The sequence below is a fragment of the Heterodontus francisci genome, chromosome 15 (genome assembly GCF_036365525.1).
Source record: "Heterodontus francisci isolate sHetFra1 chromosome 15, sHetFra1.hap1, whole genome shotgun sequence".
Lineage (NCBI taxonomy): Eukaryota > Metazoa > Chordata > Chondrichthyes > Heterodontiformes > Heterodontidae > Heterodontus > Heterodontus francisci.
In genome coordinates this window covers 93,439,939-93,460,593 of record NC_090385.1, presented here as the reverse complement: position 1 = coordinate 93,460,593, position 20,655 = coordinate 93,439,939, and the positions used below count along the sequence as shown (strand labels likewise).

The 20,655-nt window shown below is 42.3% G+C and overlaps 1 protein-coding gene across 2 annotated transcripts in view; it reads left to right on the top strand.

Moving 5' to 3' along the window:
• Positions 1-20,655, top strand: part of klhl13 (kelch-like family member 13) — a 297,520-nt gene that overhangs the window by 27,154 nt on the left and 249,711 nt on the right. The window contains exons 2-3 of one of the 2 annotated variants that reach the window (XM_068047851.1): positions 8,984-9,154; positions 20,514-20,588. In XM_068047851.1, coding sequence (XP_067903952.1) covers positions 9,099-9,154; positions 20,514-20,588 — 131 coding nt within the window. In that variant the 5' untranslated portion in view covers positions 8,984-9,098. The remainder of the gene's footprint in view (positions 1-8,983; positions 9,155-20,513; positions 20,589-20,655) is intronic. The other variant, XM_068047852.1, reaches the window with a different exon arrangement.

Below are 20,655 nucleotides of genomic sequence, written 5' to 3'. Positions count from 1 at the left end.
TGTTCTATCACAGACCTTCCCTTTTGTTCTTCCTCCCCCCAACCCTCTTCACTTGCTCAAAGCCTATTACATTTCTAACCTTTGCCAGTTCTGATGGAACATTAACTCTTTCTCCACTGATGCTGCCAGACCTGCTGTGTATTTCCGGCGCTTTCTGTTCTCGTTTCAGTTATCCCTGGTGTCCTGACCAGCATCCTCCCTCAATCAGCATCAATAAAACAAGATTTCCTGGCCATTATCACACTGCTGATTGTGGGAGCTTGCTGTGTGCAATTTGGCTGCCACATTTCCTACATGCAGTATTGACCACTTCAAAAGTACTTCATTGGCTGCAAAGTGTTTTTGGATGTCTCGTGGTTGTGACATCTTCTTTCTTTCTGCTTGAATGCAAATGCTTTTGCATCAGTAATTGGTATCAAGGGTGTAGGAATCTGTATGCAGTTACAAATGCATTTATTTTGCAGGGGCAACAGAGCTGCTAATGGTCCATGTGTAGGCACTGGCTCAGGGAAAGCAACTGTTTAGTTGTTGTGTGTATGACCTTGGCCAGAATAAATAAAAGCCTTTGCTGCACGAGCTTAAACTTAGAGTCAAAGAGAGATGCAGCACTGAAACAGTCCCTTCGGCCCACTGAGCCTGTGCCGACCATCAACCACCCATTTATATTAATCCTACATTAATCCCATATTCCCTACCACGTCCCCACCTTCTCAATTCTTCCTACCACCTACCTATACTAGGGGCAATTTATAATGGCCAATTTACCTATCAACCTGCAAGTCTTTGGCTGTGGGAGGAAACCAGAGCACCTGCCTGAAACCCACACGGTCACAGGGAGAACTTGCAAACTCCGCACAGGCAGTACCCAGAATTGAACCCGGGTCACTGGAGCTGTGAGGCTGTGGTGCTAACCACTGTGCCACCCCTCAAAGGTCATAAAAGATCTTAAAATTCCAGGTTATCTCACTTGGGAAGTTACATTCAACGTCTAGGTGTCTGTTTGAAGCCTTTAGCTGGAGGTTTGAAATCTGGGTGTACCGTGAACCAAACAAAGCAAATTCTACAAGTGGACTGAGTGATGCAGATGAAATAGAGTACTTCAGAGACTAATGCACTGCCTTTATATGTTATAGGACAGTTATAGTATACTTTGTCACGAACATTTCAAAAATGAATTTAAATCAATGGAATATAAAAGAATTAGACTTAAAAGAAAGGTGCAGTGTATATGTAATATTGCAGGCTAACTCACTGGGAGATTTGAAAGTTGGAAGTGAACTACTCAGAATGCTTTGGTGATTGACTGAAATGTCATATTCATAAAACAGTAAATCAGGCTCGAGTGATGTTTTGAGGTGTGACAAGACATGCACTGGATACAGCACATCTGTTCATAAAATTTGCTACATGGAGGACATATTTCATTGAAAACCTGTTACTCCTCTTGGTAGTGCCGTGTTAGGTATTTTCAAGGTTCAGGGTGGGGTGGGGGGGGGGGGGGGGTTCTGCCATGTGACATACAACAGTTGCAGTTTGAGTATATTACTGAGTTTCTATCAATTGTTCAAAGTGCTTTCTGACATTTTTTCAGCTTTTTTACCCTGAGTAATTGATATTGCCAATATCTAAAATATGGGCTTAAAACAAAATTAAGAAAATCTAAAAATAAATGTGGCATTTATCCATTGATTTGTATTTTAATGCCTTCATTGAAGTTTTTACTTGAAGGCCTGAGCCTTCCCAAAAGTCTGGGCTTGGACTTTGGAAGTTTTGCCCTGAGCCGAATTTAGATTCTGCACACTGAGCATGTACAGTGTACCTAATTTCCCATTCATTCAGCTGTATTGGTGCGTCATTTTCCTTTACCTCTTTGCACATTTTGCCCAGTAACTCCTCTTTGAGTAATTTTAAAAAGTGAGAGGCCAAATTTCAACAGTTTTTCCTGAGGCAACACCTACATAGTAGGTTTCCAGAAAATAGCAGCGGCTGTCTGTTAGTGTGAGAGAGAGAGAAATACTTCTAAGTACACATTTGTAGCTGCTGATTTGTGTTGAATCTTTTTATTAAATGTATTCAATTAAAAGTGCCTTCATTTGAAGTTAATTCGATTTTCAAAAGAAAGTTGAATTTTGAAGCCAATTGAGTATTTCCACTTGACATTTTGAAAAGGGCAATACTAATTAATCTACTCGAGACAGAGATTCCAATATCTAGTGGCTGAGAGAGAGGGGAACGGGTAAATTTTTCCCTCATTCTAATTTAAAAGAAAATACAAGTTGAACTTCGAAAGGAAACAGCAAAGGAGTGTGTAGGAGTGAGGAATCTGGTTGTGGGTGAGGAAGGCTCCATTCTTGGTTGTGGGGGAAGAGTGGTTGAAGGGTTACATTGAGGTGAGTAAGAGGGTGCCCAGATTACAGTGGTCAGTTTGGAGAGAAAAAGGTGGGGTAGTGATGGAAGTGAGGGTGTGATAGGAAGTGATGTGGGTGGTAGGGGAAAAGGTAGGGCTAGTGGTGGAAGTGACGCTGAGCGAGCGATTAGGGAATGGTAAGGGAAGGGAGCCACTGAACGTCACAATTTCCCCGCAATGCTTACTCTCAATGCAGCTTGTGACTATCGGTGGTTACTTTCCCCACCATACCACGCACCACCTCCCACCTAAAAAAGACAGAAGCAAAGAGATTTAAGGAGCGAGGCAGAAGCAGAACAGAGAATTCGCAACAGAAAGACAACTGAGACAGGTTGAGTTTGACTGTATTCTCAGATTTACTTGTGTAGTGCCACCAAAGGTATATATAGTGTCAATAATCGATTCCTTAGAACCATAGAAAAGTTATGGTACAGAAAGAGGCCATTCAGCCCATTGTGTCTGTGCTAGCTGAAAAAAGTAGCCGCCCAATCTAATCCCACCTTCCAGCGCCTGGTTCATAGCCTTGCAGGTTACAGCATTTCAGGTGCAGGTCCAGGTACCTTTTAAATGAGTTAAGGGTTTCTGCCTCCACCACTGATATGGGCAGTAAATTCCAGACACCCATCAGCCTCTGGGTGAAAACATTCTTTCCTCATGTTCCCTCTAATCCTTCTACCAATCACCTTAAATCTGTGCCCCCTGGTAATTGACATCTCCGTTAGGGAAAACAGGTCCTTCCTGTCTACTCTATCTAGGCTCCTCATAGTTTTGTACACTTCAATTAAGTCGCCCGTCAGCCTCCTCTGTTCTAAGGAAAACAAACCTAGCCGATCCAACCTTTCCTCATAGCTGCAACTTTCAAGTCCCGGTAACATTCTTGTAAATGTCCTCTGTACTCTCTCCAGAGCAATTATGTCCTTCCTGTAATGTGGTGATGGGTAATGTACGCAATACTCCAGCTGTGGCCTAACCAGGGTTTTATACAGTTCCAGCATTACATCCCTGCTTTTGTATTCTATACCTCGGCCAATAAAGGAAAGCATTCCATATGCTTTCTTCACTACTATATCTACCTGTCCTGCCACTTTCAGGGACCTGTGGACCTCCAAGGTCTCTCACATTTTATTTAAGAGATATAGCACTGAAACAGGCTCTTCGGCCCACCGAGTCTGTGCTGACCAACAACCACCTATTTATGCTAATCCTACATTAATTCCATATTCCCTACCACATCTTCCTACCTACACGAGGGGCAATTTACAATGGCCAATTTACCTGTCAACCTGCAAGTATTTGGCTGTGGGAGGAAACTGAAGCACCCGGCGGAAACCACGTGGTCACAGGGAGAACTTGCAAAATCCGCACGGGCAGTACCCAGAACTGAACCCGGGTTGCTGGAGCTGTGAGGCTGCAGTGCTAACCACTGCGCCACTGTGCTGCACTTCCTCTACCCCGCTCAATATCCTACTGTTTACTGTGTGATTCCCTCATTTCATTTGCCCTCCCCAAATGCATTTATCTCATTGTTTCTGGGACCTTGTGTACAAATCAGCTACCATGTTTGTCTGTATAACAACAGGTGCACTTCGAAAATAAGTACTTTGATTTCCCATTGACTGTGAAGGCTTTGGGATATCTTGAGGTCATGCAAGGAACTGAATGAATGCAAATTCTTTTCGTTAAACAGATCACCTCATTCATTTCTTTGTTCTGTTTGCAGAAATCATGTGTAAAACTAAATCCATGTATGCCTCTGTGTGAATATACAAATTGTAGTCGTAAATTAGAAACAGCCTTTTATTGTGGATCATGCTGCTTGTTCTACTGCCTTAATTTTGAACCATAGTATCAATTGTATGCACAGTAAGAATGAGCTACACCTGTACAGTGCAGTGGTACATATGCCAGGAGGACAACGAGTTTAAAACCAGTTGCATCCATTGTGACCTCATAGCAACAGAAAATGACTTGCTGTGCTCCTCATATTGCAGCAGGTTTTTTCTATTTCTCTCTCTATATATTATATATGTATATGTGTGTGTATATATATATATGTATATATATATACATATATATGAGCTGTTATTCAGCAACCATGCAAGTCTGACTGTACGACACAAGTTTGTTATATGTTCAAAATTCTTTCTTCTTGTTAGAAATGGCTGGTAACTCTGTGGAGTAAGTATCAGATTGTTTGGTTTTGTTTTGGAAGGGGGTAATAGTGATTATGTAAGTAGCACAGTTTTTCCCACCAAATATTAATCTTAAAAATGAAGACAGGATTGCCTTTATATAGCACCTTTCATGACCACCAGACGTCTCAAAACACTTTACAACCAATGACATACTTTTTAAAGTGTAGCCACTGTTGTAATGCAGGAAACACGGCAGCACAGCAAGCTTCCGCAAACATCAATATGCCAATGACCAGATAATCATCTTGTGACGTATATTGAGGGATAAATATTGGGCAGGGCACCTGGGGTAACTCCTCTGCTCTTCAGAATAGTGCCTTTGGAGCTTTTACATCAACCTGAGAGGGCAGATGGGACTTCGGTTGAATAATTCTTTAGAAAGGCGGCACCTGGGACAGTGCAGCACTCCCTCAGTACTGCACAGGAGTGCCAGCCTAGATTTTGTGCTCAGTTCCTGGGGTGGAACTTGAACCCATAGTCTTCTGACTCGAAGGCAAGAGCGCCATCAACTGAGCCACACCTGGCACTCAGTTGGTAGAGTCTCTTAAGTAATCGTGTCCCAATTCTGGGCATGCACTTTCAGAAGGATGTCAAGCCCTTTTGGAGAGGTTGGAGAAGAGATTTACTGAAATGGGACTAGTGATGTGGGAGTTCAGTTATGTGGAGAGACTAGAGAAGCTGAAGTTGCTCTCCTTCGAGCAGAGAAGGTTAAGGAGAGATGTAATAAAGGTGTTCATATTATGAAGGGTTTTGATAGAGTATGTAAGGAGAAACTCTTTCCATTGGCAAGGGGTTGATAACTTGAGGGCACTGATTCAAGATAATTGGAAATCGAACTGATGGGGGCGGTGAGTGATGAGAAATCTTTTGACTTAGCAAGTTATTATGATATGGAATGAACTACCTGAAAAGGTGGTGGATGCAGATTCAATAGCTACTTTCAAAAGTGAATTCAATATATCCTTGAAAAGGTGAAATTTGCAGGGCTATGGGGCAAGATCAGGAGAGTGGGACTAATTGGAGAGCTCTTTTAAACGCTGGTGCACATAAAATGGGCTGACTGGCCTCCTGCATGCTAAGATTCTTTGAAGGTGTCAGTCTTGGCAAAATGCTTGCATTTTTACCTCTTGAGTCATAGAGTCATTATGGCACAGAACAAAGCCATTCAGCCCATCAAGTCCATGCCGGCTCTTTGTAGAGCAATCCAGTCAGTCTCATCATTCTCCTGCTCTATCCCTGTAGCCCTGCAAGTTTATTTCCCATAACTGCCGATCCAATTTTATTTTGAAATCATTGATCATCTCCGCTTCCACTACCTTCATAGGCAGTGCGTTTCAGGCCATTACTACTTGCTGCGTCAAAAAGTTCTTCCTCGCATTCCCCCTGCACCTCTTGCCCAAAACCTTCAATCTGTGTTCCCTAGTCCTTACCATCAGCTAATGGGAACAGTTTTTCTTAAGTCAGCAGGTCATGGGTTGTTCATTTAGCACTCTATGACTTGAGGACTTGTGGAAGATTTTACTGAAATACAAGTCTTTTTAATCATATCTAGGCTTGTGCAAGTTGCAGTTCCTATCACCACCCCTGAATTTTATTTTGTAGGTTTCCTTCCTCATCTTATGACACTTGGGTTCTCTGCCTTTTCCTTCTCCATATTTCCTGGCTTGAATATGTTTTTGTAGTTTATTTCCAGAATTAAACAGTCAACAGACACGAACTACACAATACGTACAGAACTTTTGAAAACAAGTAATGAATACAATAAGAGAAGTGGTGACAAATCAGCATAGTTCTTTTCATGCACTAAAATGAGTTCAGAGCTTTACTGTAATTGAACATTCCATTAGTAACCTTCTACTCTGCGCTGCTTGTTAGAAATTGTTCAATTTGTGACCATGTTGTTCACAATTAATTTCCCATAACCCTTGAAAAAGAACTCATTCTGAAATGAGTGGTATTAGCACGAAGGCTCATTAAGCAGATTGGGTTGGAGCCCATTGCAGTCAAACATCTAATGTGCTGAAATGTTGGTAGGTTGTTCCAACTAAGGGCTGAAAATGATCAGTTGCCTACTGATGGATACTGTATGTAACCCAGTTGCGTTAGTGACACTGCTTTGTAATCAATAATAATCATAAATTAGTTTCAGTATTCCGAAGAGATCTCACTGCCATTAGCATGAAACCGATTCAGCTTGGTGGGCTTAATTTGAAGGTTCCATTGCCAGTGTACAGAGCTTTGAGATGTATTGAGATATTAGAGCTATGGTATTAGAACCTTATCTCTGCTCTGCGCTGGTAGCAGAGCCTTGCAAAGTTACATTTTTGGATCTTTTCTAACCTTGCCCTAGATTATTTGGTCTATCTTCTCTTGTGGGTGAGTCTCAACTCCTTGTTCCTTCACATTCCTATTGTTACCTATAGATATAGATAAGCTTTTGATACTGTTCCAGGAAAACAAACAGCAGACCCTTTTTGAATTTAGCTACTAAACATATCTTATACCTTCTCGAGCTCTCATTCTGATCTTCGGAGATGGATGACCACTTGCATCTAGTTTTAACTTAATACTATTAAGCAAGTTGATTAAGCAAAGATGCACAAACATGTAAGTGACATTCATATTGCTACGACCAAGGCGGGAGGTGTGCACTGTTAATTCAATCCCACTTCTCCATGGGTCACAGCATATCAGTAAATTTTCCCACCTACCACAAAACAGCCAATTACATACTCTATTTGTCCCCCAGAATAAAGCACATCAACCAGGTTTCTTCCATCAACAACAACATTGTTTATTATAAAAAGAAGTCTTAACCAATAATGAGATAACACTATAGACGAAAAGCTCCTTATTTCCCTAGCCCTCATGCACACACACATACATTTTTAAAAACGGTTAAACGGGGGGAAAAGGATTTTTGGTTTACAACTGTTTCATAGAAATGAAAGGAATAATAAAAATAACTTGGGTTCTCATGTTCTGGTAGCAAGTTCTTTGGTTTGGTGAGGCGTCCCAGAGTTGAATAGTCAGATGCCACTCAATCTCTCCAGGCAAGGTTGATGAACAGTCTGTGATGGGTAGGCATTCAAGGCAATTTAACTACAGCAGGCTTCACATAGGTCTTTCATCGGGGTGTAGCAACAGGTTGTCTTAGGTTTTACAGCAACAGTATAGCAGTAGAAGATTTCTTCAGATTTCAGGATTTCTTAAAAAGAAGGCAACAGGAACCGCACATAATGCACGGATTCTTCAGAAACAGGAGGCAGTAGGAAGCTGCCACCTTTGAAATACAGGATTTTTTCTCAAGAGATGCAAGATTCCTTAGCAGAGAGAGGTAACACTTTCTCTGGGTCTCCCTCTCTGATCTCCAGGCAGGTCAAAGGCAAATTGCAAATGCTTGCTCTTTGTCCAAATCACTGGCTTTTTAAAAGATCCAAAGTCAAAGCAAAAACCTTCCTGAACAGGTCACATGTCCAGACATAGAGTCTGCCTTGTCATTCAAAGTGTTGCTGTGAGGAGATCAAACCCCTTGCTGGTTTCCTTGAAATTGCCTGCTTACCTGTCCTTGTTTGCAAGTTCAGCTTCCTTTCAAAACATCCAAAGATTTCAGCTATTTGGAGCTGTCAGTGTCCACTGATAAATCCTTTTTCAGTTTTTTTTTAAACACAGAATTCTAAGTTTTTAATACAAAAATAAAAACCTAACAATATCTTTTTCCAGATTAGCAATAGATAGTCTTCCACTGAACTCCTCAAATGGACAAAATGAAAGCTTACAATTTTAAGAACTAAGCTAACTCTTTGTAAGTAGTGGTTATTCACTTTGAATTTCTTGGCAATGTGGAGCCTAAATAAACCACACTGTTTCTTGGAAATTCAAACCTGTTTTTTTTCCCAGTAATTCCACCACTCAGACCATCATGTACTAAGAGAGTTAAGCACATCATATTGTTTTAAATTGGAATTATTCCTTTCTCCAGCTAAGCTTACAATAGCATGTCAGACAAAGCTTGGTATAGAAGTCTAAACCTTAGTCACTTTTTTAAGCTGCTTATGACTTGACACTATTCACTTAAAAAAGACCAGGTAAGGCTTTAGAACTAGTACATTAGTAAGCTCTCATTCACACTAACAAACTGTTCTTGCAAGGAGAATAAGTACTGAAGTTAAGGTGTTTTATTTCATGCAATTGGGGCCATTTGTTTTCAGATTGTTGTTGAAAATATGGGAAAATTAGCACTATTTTTAGGATAGTTGAAAGTTGGGGAGGGATGGGGATTTAGAACTGTTTAATGAGAGACCTGTTAGCATAGGAACTGAGATAAGATGTGAAAGGCAAGATTTAATGGGGTCGATTTTGACTTTTGGGCGACCAACAGGCGGAGCGTACCAGGAGCTCACACTTACCCGCAGAGGAGAGGCAGCCACGATTTTCAGGCACCGGCCTCATTTACACTGGGCCAGCAAGCTGTGGGGCACCAAACTGGCATCCTGATGCAGTTCGCCGGATTAAGGCTGGCCAATATCAGGCCACCACGGCCGCCATCAAGGTAAGTGTGGGGTGGGGATGGGCTCTCGGAGTGGCAGTGGCCCAAATTATTTTGTGGAGCCTCCAAAGCAGTGATTCTGCTTATTTGTTCTTAAATTAAGTCTGCAACTTTCAAATTAGCATTTGTCATGTTAGTTAAAAATATTTAGAGATAAGAGATGTCACTGGTATTGCTCAATCAGTTACTCAGGATCGTGAGCTTAGTTTTTCTACTTTCAGCCTCCTGTTCTCCCAGTGTGCATTGAGTGACCAAGAATGGAAAATGGATGAGAGTTTCATTCAGTTGGACCTTCACTCACTTAGCTCTATTTCTGAATTTCTGGGGGTGGGGCCAGTGGCTTTTCAAATGGCATCAATGCGTTTACCTATGGGGATGGTTTTAATTGAGAAGAAATAGAAGACCAATTAAAGAATGCAAAGCAGGTGGTCTGAGATCACTCATGGGACCCTCACAGCTGTATCTGCAGATCTGGGGGCCAAACTTTGCCTGAAGGTGGAACAGCAGATTCGATGACACCACGTAAGTGCCTGACTAACATACCCAACATGCTAGTCATGATTTTAAGTGGTACTTCATGGAAGGAGGTTAGGATGATCAATAGGCAGCATGCCCTAATTTGCTGCACCCTGCCCAGTTACCACCAGCCATGTCGGTAAGCATTTTCCCTTCTATCTGGCAATGACCTTAGATGCAAGCAGTTCACTTCCATTTGAGTAAAACACACCATAATCTATTTAGATGCAAACTACACCAACAGAATGGGTTCATATCCAGTATTTTAAGGCATCCAACTGATCTCTGTGTGACGATGCTCACGCTGGTCTGGAGCAAGGTTGTAATGCTTATCTGGTAACTTGTCACTCAGTCGCTGTGGGATTTGTTCTAAATAGATTGTGAAGTCAATCAGAGACTAATTATTATTGGCAGTTTTTCCAGATTGACAGCAGTTTGGCTCTGCGTCTTATTGCTGGATTAGAAAAATCAGCAGGATATGACTAACTCATTGTCATTTCTAGTTGTATTTTTTTTAAAGTTGCTGAGCTATGATTGGTTTTTTACAGTGTGTAATGTCTGCAGTGACTGACACATTCCAAGCATTTATGGCAATAGATAGACTGACCTGACCCAGTGTTATGATTGATTGGTACGTCCATTCAATTTTATAGCACACTGAATTCACAGCCCCTTTCTGCTTCAGCTGAAAACTGGATTGTTTATTATGGTGATAAAAGTGGTTTCTTTTTAAGAAATATTATTTATTCTGATTTTTTAAAATATCCCATTGTATTTATCCAGCCTTGCTGCAGGACCTTGGGTGACTTTCATTAAAATAAAACACTTTGTAGAATGAAGATATAAGAATGCAGTTTTAGGTACAGGCTGCCTCTTAGCAGCTGAGTAGTTTCTTTTTGCACAACATGGCTCAAGTCTATGTGGTTTTGTAAAGCTGCAGAAAAAATGGCTGAGATTGTTACGTATGTCCTGTTTCACTGGTTAAAGATGATGAGGTATGCGTGATAAAGATTTGGATTTATGTAGCACATCTGTCAAACCCGATGGTGTTTGTTAAGCGGGCAAACTTGGCGCCATTTTGTATGCAGCAAGATTCCACAGTGACTAGTTGCTGTGTTGGTGTGAGTTGGAAGAGGAACATTAGTCACAATACCTAGAGAACTCTTTTAATCTTTGAAAAGTGCCACGGGATCTTTTAATGTTGATTGGGACAGACCGTTGGGGCTTCGGTTTAACACCTCATCTCAATGACTGTGCCGCTGACCGATATGCTCCTGGCACAGGAAAACATGCTACCAACTGAGCCAAATTGACACTGCTTCAAGAAACTTTAAATGAACTCCACTAGAAGTAACATTCATGGCCAGTTCCCCAGTATATTTAAATTACACAATTTTGTTGTGTGCCCAATCTATAACCTATGGAGGTAATGTGCTTGTGCATTTTACGAGTTGTAAGCACTCGGGAAGAGTTTTAGTGCCTGTTGCCTCCCTGTAAGGACTTAAACTCAGGTGTGTCATTTATCCAGTAACCCACAAGTGATGTATCCATGAAGACAAAAGCCCCTGGTTTAAGCCGGACAAGCAGTGGAAAGGTAACCAGTGCTTTGTGCTACTAAGCTGTCAGTGTTTTAGCTGGTCAAACTCTAGCAGTATAATAGAGGGTTCCTAAGTCTTGCCTATTGCCAAACTGCACTGGACCTAGGTTAAGTGTGTTAATTGTGTATTCATTGAGTATTTAATGGTATTCATGTGGGCATGAACTCAAGATTCACTAGTGCTCCTGTATATAGGAGCAGACTGATACTGAGATGGCTACGTTTAGAAGTGTATGTTTAGAATGTGTGTTTCTGTGTCTAAAAGCTTATAAGCATGTGAAGATTAGGCTCCAATTCTATCCTTCACCACTTGGTTATCTGAGGTACTACAAAGTGCAATGTGTCCCTGAGTACGTGCGCCATAATTAGGCAAACGGTGGAGTTCTCTATAGTTAGGACATTCTTTTTATAAAAGATTTCTGCATGGCGAACCAAAAGAAAAATACGAAAAAATACTGTTCTAATCTACTGTTTCTGCCTCTTTTCTGCCTTTTGGGTTTCCTGCGTGGATCTTCAATGCTATTATAAACTGAAATTGGATCTGTACGGTCATCAAAAAACTGAGGTCATAATATAGCTAGTGACTGTATTGGGCCTTCCTATATGTGTGTATGTATAATATATAATCTTCCAGGAAGGGAAGTATTGTTTTCTGGCAGTTTTACTGTCACTTGCTGGAGAGAGTTTAGTCACTTGGAAGGAATAAAGAGTTTTATCAGAAAATATGTGGTTTTGTGCCTTGACAAGAAGGAACTATTTTCTGAGATAATAATTTGGTGTTGGGTATTTTATTGCTGTATTTGATGTGTGTCTGCTATTTCAGAAGTTGTCTATCCCCTCAATGTGCTGATTGAAGTTACTATGTAAAGGTAACAGTTTTTTTTTAAACTGGCTGTTGTGATGTTTGTTTACAGTTTCCAAAATAAGTGTGTGCCAGTGTTTTTTCAATCAGACTGGCATTTATTCCCTATCCTGTGTTGCCCTGAGAAAGTGCTGCTGGGTCTTCTAGATGTGGTTTGGTGCAACAAAATGGCTTGCTAGGCCATTTCAGAGGGCGGTTAAGAATCAACCACATTGTTGTGAATTAGAGGGGAGTTGAGAAATATTTGGAGGTTTGGAACTCACTGCCTGAAAGGCTAGTAGAGGCAGAAACTCTCATCGCATTTAAAAAAAAACACTTGAAGTGCTGTTAACCTATTAGATTATGGACCAAGAGCTGGAAAATGTGATTAGGCTGGAATGTGATGGACTGCATAGCCACCTTCTGTGCCATACATTTTCTCTCTCGCTCCTTGTGCAAGTGTAATCGTATTTTGGCCTGAGTGGGTAAGAACAGCAGATTTATATCCTTAAAGGACATTAATGAGCTAGATGGGCTTTTATGACAATCTGACAGCTTCATGATCACTTTTACACCAACAGTTTTTAAACTTATATCAAATTCTAACTCTCCCATGGTAGGATTTGTACTGATATTCTCTGGGTTATTAGCCTCGGCTTCTCGGTTACTCTTCCAGTATCATAACCACTACACTGCCTTACCCAGTTGTCATCAACTCCTCTGAAAGGCTGAAATCAGGTAATTACTGGAAACTGCATTTACAACCCAAGATCGCAAAGTGTTTCTCAAAGGAAACACAATTCAATTCCAGACAATGATTATCTAAAGCGTTGATTGTTTAATCAACCTAGTGCCATTATAGAGAATCACAAAGGTCGCTTTCACTCGGTATTGATGAATGGCTGTTTGGTCCAACATAATTGAGAGATGCAGCATCCATTGCTTTTATTTCATGATAATTTGGTGGGGAGTGGTCCCAAACCATTTTGACATGGATCAAAGAATAGGATGGGATCTGGAGTGATTACTGTGTCTTTGATCTTGAGAAGGGGACAGGGTTGTTGATTGGAATCGTCCTTGACTGACATGGACTCGATGGACCGAATGGTCTCCTGCGTCATAAATGACTGTATGGCAGGAATTTTTCATTGGGCGGGGTCCCATCCATCCATCCACCCACCGGCTGAAATGTCAGTGGCGTGCCCTCCTCCTCCGGACCTGGGGATCTAGACTGGATTTTACTCTTCCCAGGCCCTTAATTGGTCTTGGGTGAGACTTCCACTTGATTGAGGCAGGAACTCCCACCTAATGGAGCTGCTGGCCAATCAGCGGGCTGGGAGCTCTTAGTCGCAGCAGCACCACCAGGAGTGGTGACCACTGCTGGGACTGCACCCACCTTCAGGAGGAAGGTGAAGGATGGCCCTGAAAAAATCAGTCGGCCATCGGCGAGGCAAGGGGGGTTGGTTAGGGGGACGGGGGGTGTGTTGTGCATTGGGGGCTGCTCTCCGTGGGGCACAGCCTGCAAGAAGGCCACCTAGTTTCATCAGGTGGGCTTTCTGAGGCTTCAGCCGCCCGGCCAAGGGTAAAATACCTGTGGTGGCGCGCAGAGGCCCTTAAGTGCCAGCAAATCGGCCACTAAAGAGCCTTGATTGAGCCGTTTCTCGCTGCTGCTGCCCTGCTTAAATTTGCAGCGGAGGCAGGAGCGGATCGGGAAGGGCCCCCAAGCCTCCCACTCCATTTTACGTCCCCCACCCACACACCAGCCCGCTCTTTTGGGGGGTTGTCAAATTCCGGCCTATGACACTTTGACAACTTGTCAGGGACTTGATATTTCAGAATTACACCAGATACCAAAAATCTGTCCACTGTTATGGTTTGAGTTCTGGAACTGCATCTGTAGGTCAGTTCCTTAAAATTTCAGAATAGCCTGCTAGATTTCAAACAGTAGCCTGTTCTATAGGGGAAGAACTGTTACTGCATTTTCAAGTCTATTTAGAGAGAAAGTGAGTGGTGTCTTTATTATTTTATCTATTAAGGATATTCAGTTCGCAGTGTTACAGTTCACTACTCATTTAATTTAATTGTTGTGGGACAGCAATGGTTGTCTGTGGTGGAGTGATCAATATCACAGGTAGGCAAGAGGCTAGAATTGGAGAAGTGCAGTGATCCTGGAGGGTGTATGGATGTAGGAGGTTACAGAGTTGAGGAAGGGTTTAGTCATAGAGAGATTTGAAAACCAGGTTAAGAATTTTAAAATTGAGCTGGACCAGGAGCCAGTGTGGGGCAGAGAGCAGAGGGGTGTTTGGTAACTGGGCTTAAAGGGAGTTAGGATTGGATAGCAATGTTTTGGGCAGCTTAACTTAATGGAGGGTGGTAGATGGGAGGCCAAAAGCGTATTGGAATAGTTGTGTCTATAGGTAATAAAGGCATGGCTGAGAGTTTCAGCAGTAGATGAGTTGAGGTAGAGGCAGAGATGACAATGTTATGGAGGTGAAAGTAGGGGGTAATGGAGTGGATATGGGGTCGAAAGCTCCTCTCAGTCAAACAGGATTGTGAATGGTCTGGTTCGGCGAATACGAGGGATGCAACCAAAGACGATGATTAGTTGGAGAAAGTCTTTGCTTGTCGAGTACTGGATATCATACTTGCAACGTGACAAATCCGAGTCATTGGAGGAGTTGTTGGTGGTGAAGTAGAGTTGAGTGTCCTCAGCGTATGTGTGTAACCAGACCAAGGACTGTAATAAAGGACTTTAGTCAACAGTCAGAAAGGTATTTCTAATTAATGTGGACTTGTAAAGGACAGGTTAAATTCATTAAGGAAATTACTGAACAAATATACAAAGGAAATTATATTCAGAGGATGAGGAAATAAAACGGGGAGCAAGAGGGCCATAGAAGAAATTCGTGAGGCAGGTATTGAAGGTGTGAATTTTTAACGAGCAGCAACTTGCATTTAAATAGTCCACCACCACCTTCTTGAGGGCAATTAGGAATGGGCAACAAATGCTGGCCTTGCCAGTGATGGCAACATCCCATGAAACGAATCATAAAAAAAAGAAACTTCTTAAGGTGCTCTGCAGATAGTCAATTGGAAACACACTGAATCAACAAAGGAGCGATGAAGAAGGGCAACTGATGGCTTGGTTGAGAAACTGGGTTTTGAAATGCTTTTTAAGAATGGAGAAGTTTAGAGAGGCTGCTCTGGAGAGTGTGTCTGAGCCAGATAAAAGCTGTACCAGCAATGATGAGATGAAGACATGGACTGCAGTGGTTCAAGAAGGCAGCTCACCACCACCTTCACAAGGGCAATTAGGGATGGGCAATAAATTCTGGCACAGCCAGTGACGCCCACATCCCATGAATGAAAAAAAAACATTACGGGTGGTTGGCCATAGGCCTAAGTCAAAGGGATTGGGAGTTTGGTGTAGAACTGGTGGAGAGTTGGGGGGAAGCATTGCAGTGATCTGAAGATGAAAACAAGGATTTTACATTTTATATGTTGGGATATAGAAGCCAACATAAGGTCAAAAGGACAGTTCTGTCTGGTGAGCAGGATTGAATATATGGAAATTATGGAGGTTGGGAATGAGAGGCCTCAAAGAACAAAGAACAGTACAGCACAGGAACAGGCCATTCGGCCCTCCAAGCCTGCGCCGATCTTGATGCCTGCCTAAACGAACACCTTATGCACTTCCGGGGCCCATATCCCTCTATTCCCTTCCTATTCATGTATTTGTCAAGATGTCTCTTAAACGTTGCTATCGTATCTGCTTCCACCACCTCCCCTGGCAGCAAGTTCCAGGCACTCACCACCCTCTGTGTAAAAAAACTTGCCTCGCACATCCCCTCTAAACTTTGCACCTCGCACCTTAAACCTATGTCCCCTAGTAACTGACTCTTCCACCCTGGGAAAAAGCTTCTGACTATCCACTCTGTCCATGCCGCTCATAATGTTGTAAACCTCTATCATGTCATCCCTCCACCTCCGTTGTTCCAGTGAAAACAATCCGAGTTTTTCCAACCTCTCCTCATAGCTAATGCCCTCCAGACCAGGCAACATCCTGGTAAACCTCCTCTGTACCCTCTCCAAAGCCTCCACGTCCTTCTGGTAGTGTGGCGACCAGAATTGCACGCAGTATTCTAAGTGTGGCCTAACTAAGGTTCTGTACAGCTGCAACATGACTTGCCAATTTTTATACTCTATGCCCCGACCGATGAAGGCAAGCATGCCGTATGCCTTCTTGACTACCTTATCCACCCGCGTTGCCACTTTCGGTGACCTGCGGGCCTGTACGCCCAGATCTCCCTGCCTGTCAATACTCCTAAAGGCTCTGCCATTTACTGTATACCTCCCACCTGCATTAGACCTTCCAAAATGCATTACCTCACATTTGTCCGCATTAAACTCCATCTGCCATTTCTCCGCCCAAGTCTCCAACCGATCTATATCCTGCTGTATCCTCTGACAATCCTCATCATTATCCGCAACTCCACCAAGCTTTGTGTCGTCTGCAAACTTACTAATCAGACCAGCTACATTTTCCTCCAAATCATTTATATATACTACAAACAGCAAAGGTCCCAGCACTGATCCCTGCGGAACACCACTAGTCACATCCCTCCATTCAGAAAAACACCCATCCACTGATACTCTCTGTCTTCTGTGACCGAGCCAGTTCTGTATCCATCTTGCCAGCTCACCTCTGATCCCGTGTGACTTCACCTTTTTACTTTTTTAAATTTTTTTTATTTGGACATACAGCACTGAAACAGGCCCTTCGGCCCACCGAGTCTGTGCCGACCAACAACCACCCATTTATACTAACCCTACTGTAATCCCATATTCCCAACCACCTACCTACACTAGGGGCAATTTACAACGGCCAATTTACCTATCACCTGCAAGTCTTTGGCTGTGGGAGGAAACCGGAGCACCCGGCAAAAACCCATGCGGTCGCAGGGAGAACCTGCAAACTCCGCACAGGCAGTACACAGAATCGAACCCGGGTCCCTGAAGCTGTGAGGCTGCGGTGCTAACCACTGCGCCATTGTGCCACCCCAGTACCAGTTTTGTACCAGTCTGCCATGCCTCCAAGGAAAGGATTGGAGTGGTTGAGTCTGGAGGAGGTAGATGTGATGTTGTAGAGGTGGAATTAAGTGGTCTCGATGACAGACAAGATTTAAGGTTTAAACTTCAGCTCAAGGTTGTACAGAATAGCGAGGTCTAATACAGTGGCTGAGGAGGGGGATGGAATCTGTAGCAACGAATACAGCGGAGGCTGAACATTCTGGCTTGGGTCTTCTTGATGATGAGCTATGTCTTAATCAACTTTTGTTGTCAGGCAAGCAGTCTCATAGTATGGATGCAATCAAGTGGTGGAGAGAGGTGGTGATGAAGTAGGCCTAGGTTTCATCTGTAAATGTGAAAGCAGCATTCACAAGTTACGTTCCAAATCTCTTCAGGAAGTTATTTTTTGAGCAAGTGGCATCTCAACCAGACATCATCTATGATGTGACATCTCTAGCTTTTCAAAAAGCATTTGACAAAGTTCTCCACAGAGCGCTACTAATTAAGCTGAAATTGGTAACAATTTAGGGTAGGCCCATGGAATTGAGGGTAAAATGGATGGATATGGAATTGGTTCAGTGACAGAAAGCGGATCAATGGTGGTGGATGGATGTTTTTCCAGACTCTGAGGTTATTTGCAGCAGTGGTGTTCCCCAACAGTTGGTTTTGGGTCCATTTCTCTTAATTTTTATATATGTCCTAGACTTTGCTGTAGGCTGCAGCATTGTAAAGTTTGCAGATGATGCAAATCTTGGCAACATAGTAGATAGTGATGAGGGTATTTGTAAACTTCTGGATGACATGGGCAGGATGGTGAAATGGATAGAAGCATGGCAAATGGAGTTCAATGCAGAGAAGTGTGAAGTGATGCACTTTGGGAGACCTAATGTGGAAAGACAGTATACTATGATTTTGAACAGTGTAGATGAGCAGAGACGTTGGTGTCTTTAAAAGTGGCAGGGCAAGGTGATAAGGTGGTTAAAAAAGCATGTGGGTTACTTGGGCTTATAAATAGAGCAATTAGGGGGAGTTGGTGACGTAGTGGTAATGTCAGTGGACTAGTAATCCAGTGCCTAGGCTATTGTTCTGGGGCCATGGGTTCGTACCATGGCAGGTGGTGAAATTTGAATTGAATTAATAAATCTGGAATTAAAAAACTAGTCTAATGATGACCATGAAACCATTGGCAATTGTTGTAAAAGCCCATCTGGTTCACTAATGTCTTTTAGGAAAGCAAATCTGCCATCCTTACCTGGTCTAGCCTACATCTGCCTGCAGACCCACAGCAATGTGGTTGACTGTTAAAATGCCCTCTGAAATGACCTAGCAAGCCACTTAGTTCACAGGCAATTAGAGTTGGGCAACAAATGCTGGCCTAGCCAGAGACGCCCACATCCCACAAACAAATTTAAAAAAAGAGAATATAAAAGCAAAGAGATCAAGCTAGAATTGTATAAATCACTGATTAGGCCTCAGCTGGAGTACTGTGGGCAATTCTGAGCACCACACTTCAGGAAAGATGTAAAGGCTTGAGAAACGGTATAGAGGAGGTTTACCAGGATGTTACCAGGGATGCAAGTTTGGAAAAGTTAGGACTGTTCTCCTTGTAACAGAAAAACTTAGAAGATAACCTCATAGAAGTTTTCAAGGTGTTGAGGTGTTTTGATGGAGTAGACAAAAGAAGACTGTTCCCTCTGACAAATGGGTCAATAACCAAAGAACATAGATTTTAAAATTGTTGATAAAAGATCTGGGAGGAAAATGAAGAAAAATGTTTTCACTCAGCGTTGTCGGGATCAGGAACCCTCTACATAAAATGGTGGTGGAAGCTGATTCGATAAATAGTTTTTAAAAGAGAGATGAACAGATACTTGATGGAAAATTTAGAGGATTATGGACATAAAGCGGTGGTGTGGGGCTCAGCTTGACTGCTCTTTCAAAGAGCTAGCACAGGCATGATGGGATTTGTGAGAGGATAAGCGACTGGCTGAAGGTTAGAGGAAGAGTTACAATTGACCACCATGTGACGAAGACAAAAAATTCTTGGAGGTATTTATGATAAATAGTATATAAAGGGTGAATCCAAACAATGATTTCAAGCAAAATCATGACAGTAGGATAGCAAGACAAGGTCCATATCAGTAAAAGGCAAATTTAGGACTGATGTCTGGAAGTTCTTCACATAGAGTGATCAATACATAGAACTGGACTTCCATGGGTGTAGTAGAGGCAAAAAAAACCCATAATTACTTAAGCATTTAAATGCTGTATTTGGGGAAGGGGAAGAGTAGGGTCTTTCTGGGTGATGATCCAAGATGGGCTGAATGAGCTTCCTCATCCATATTTGTCTTGTAATGAGCAGAAACCATGTGGAAATGTGTCCACAGATTTTTACCTACCAATTATTGTAGATTGGAGCAGCCTGAATATGACATTTTTTTTGTGTTTGTGTATTAATTTGTTATTGATCAGTATTAGCCTGTAAAAGGGGCACCTACTGTGCATACTCAACTGTTGAACAAGCAAAGTAGTCTGAAGCCACCAAGCTAGTAAACAGGGAGCGAGCAAACTGCCACAAGCATTATTGACTCCTCCGCCAAAAGGGATGGTTTTAACTGTAGTGGAGCCTCAGTTCAGGTTTGAGAACAAGAATCAGTGTCAATAACTGTTCATAAGAGGGACAGAGAGACAGAGAAATAGAGAGGAAGAAGATTGAAAGGGAATCAGAGTGGGAATGAGAGAAAGCAAATGCGAGTGACAAAATTAAAATTAAATAAAAAGGGATACAGTGAGTGTGTGTGTTCAGGAATGAAAAAGAATGGGGTGAAATCAGAAATGAAAGGAAATGAGAGGAGAAATGAGAGCAAGTGAAAATAAGAAGGTACAATCTAGATTTCAAGTGAGAAACAAACTTGATAGACAAGGTTTCAAAATTTTGCTGTAGATGCAATAAGAATATCAGTCAATACTATTGTTAGCATACTGTAGTTAGAATTTGTGACTGCTAGTTGGTATATAATTTGTTTGCCAGTTCGTAACATTATAAAGGTTGGCCAGATCTGTAAGGTGTCTCCTGTAGTTGTCACAGCAGCTGTTTAGAAGCTGGTGTACCTCTGTGCATTTGCACATGACCGGACTTGATTCTACCTCTGAATTCCAACAAAACAATCCCATTATTGTTGCCTTGGAGGCAGTATGAACCCAGATTTGCCAACCAAGTAACGGTGCCCTTTTGTAGACCCAGTGCCATGGAAGATTGACTTTGTGCGTGTGTTTTAGCCACAGCTTGGAAGAGTAAATGGAGTTCCAGGTCTAACACATTTTTCCTATTTTGACAGAGGAGGTGGTGCTGGTGAGAAAATGGACAACTCTCTGCTCAGAGGGGATCTAATAGCAGCAGGACTGCACGAGAGGTATGTACTCGTGCGCACAATTACATATTGTTTGGAAAATAATTGGCTGTTGCTTGAAAGTAATGTA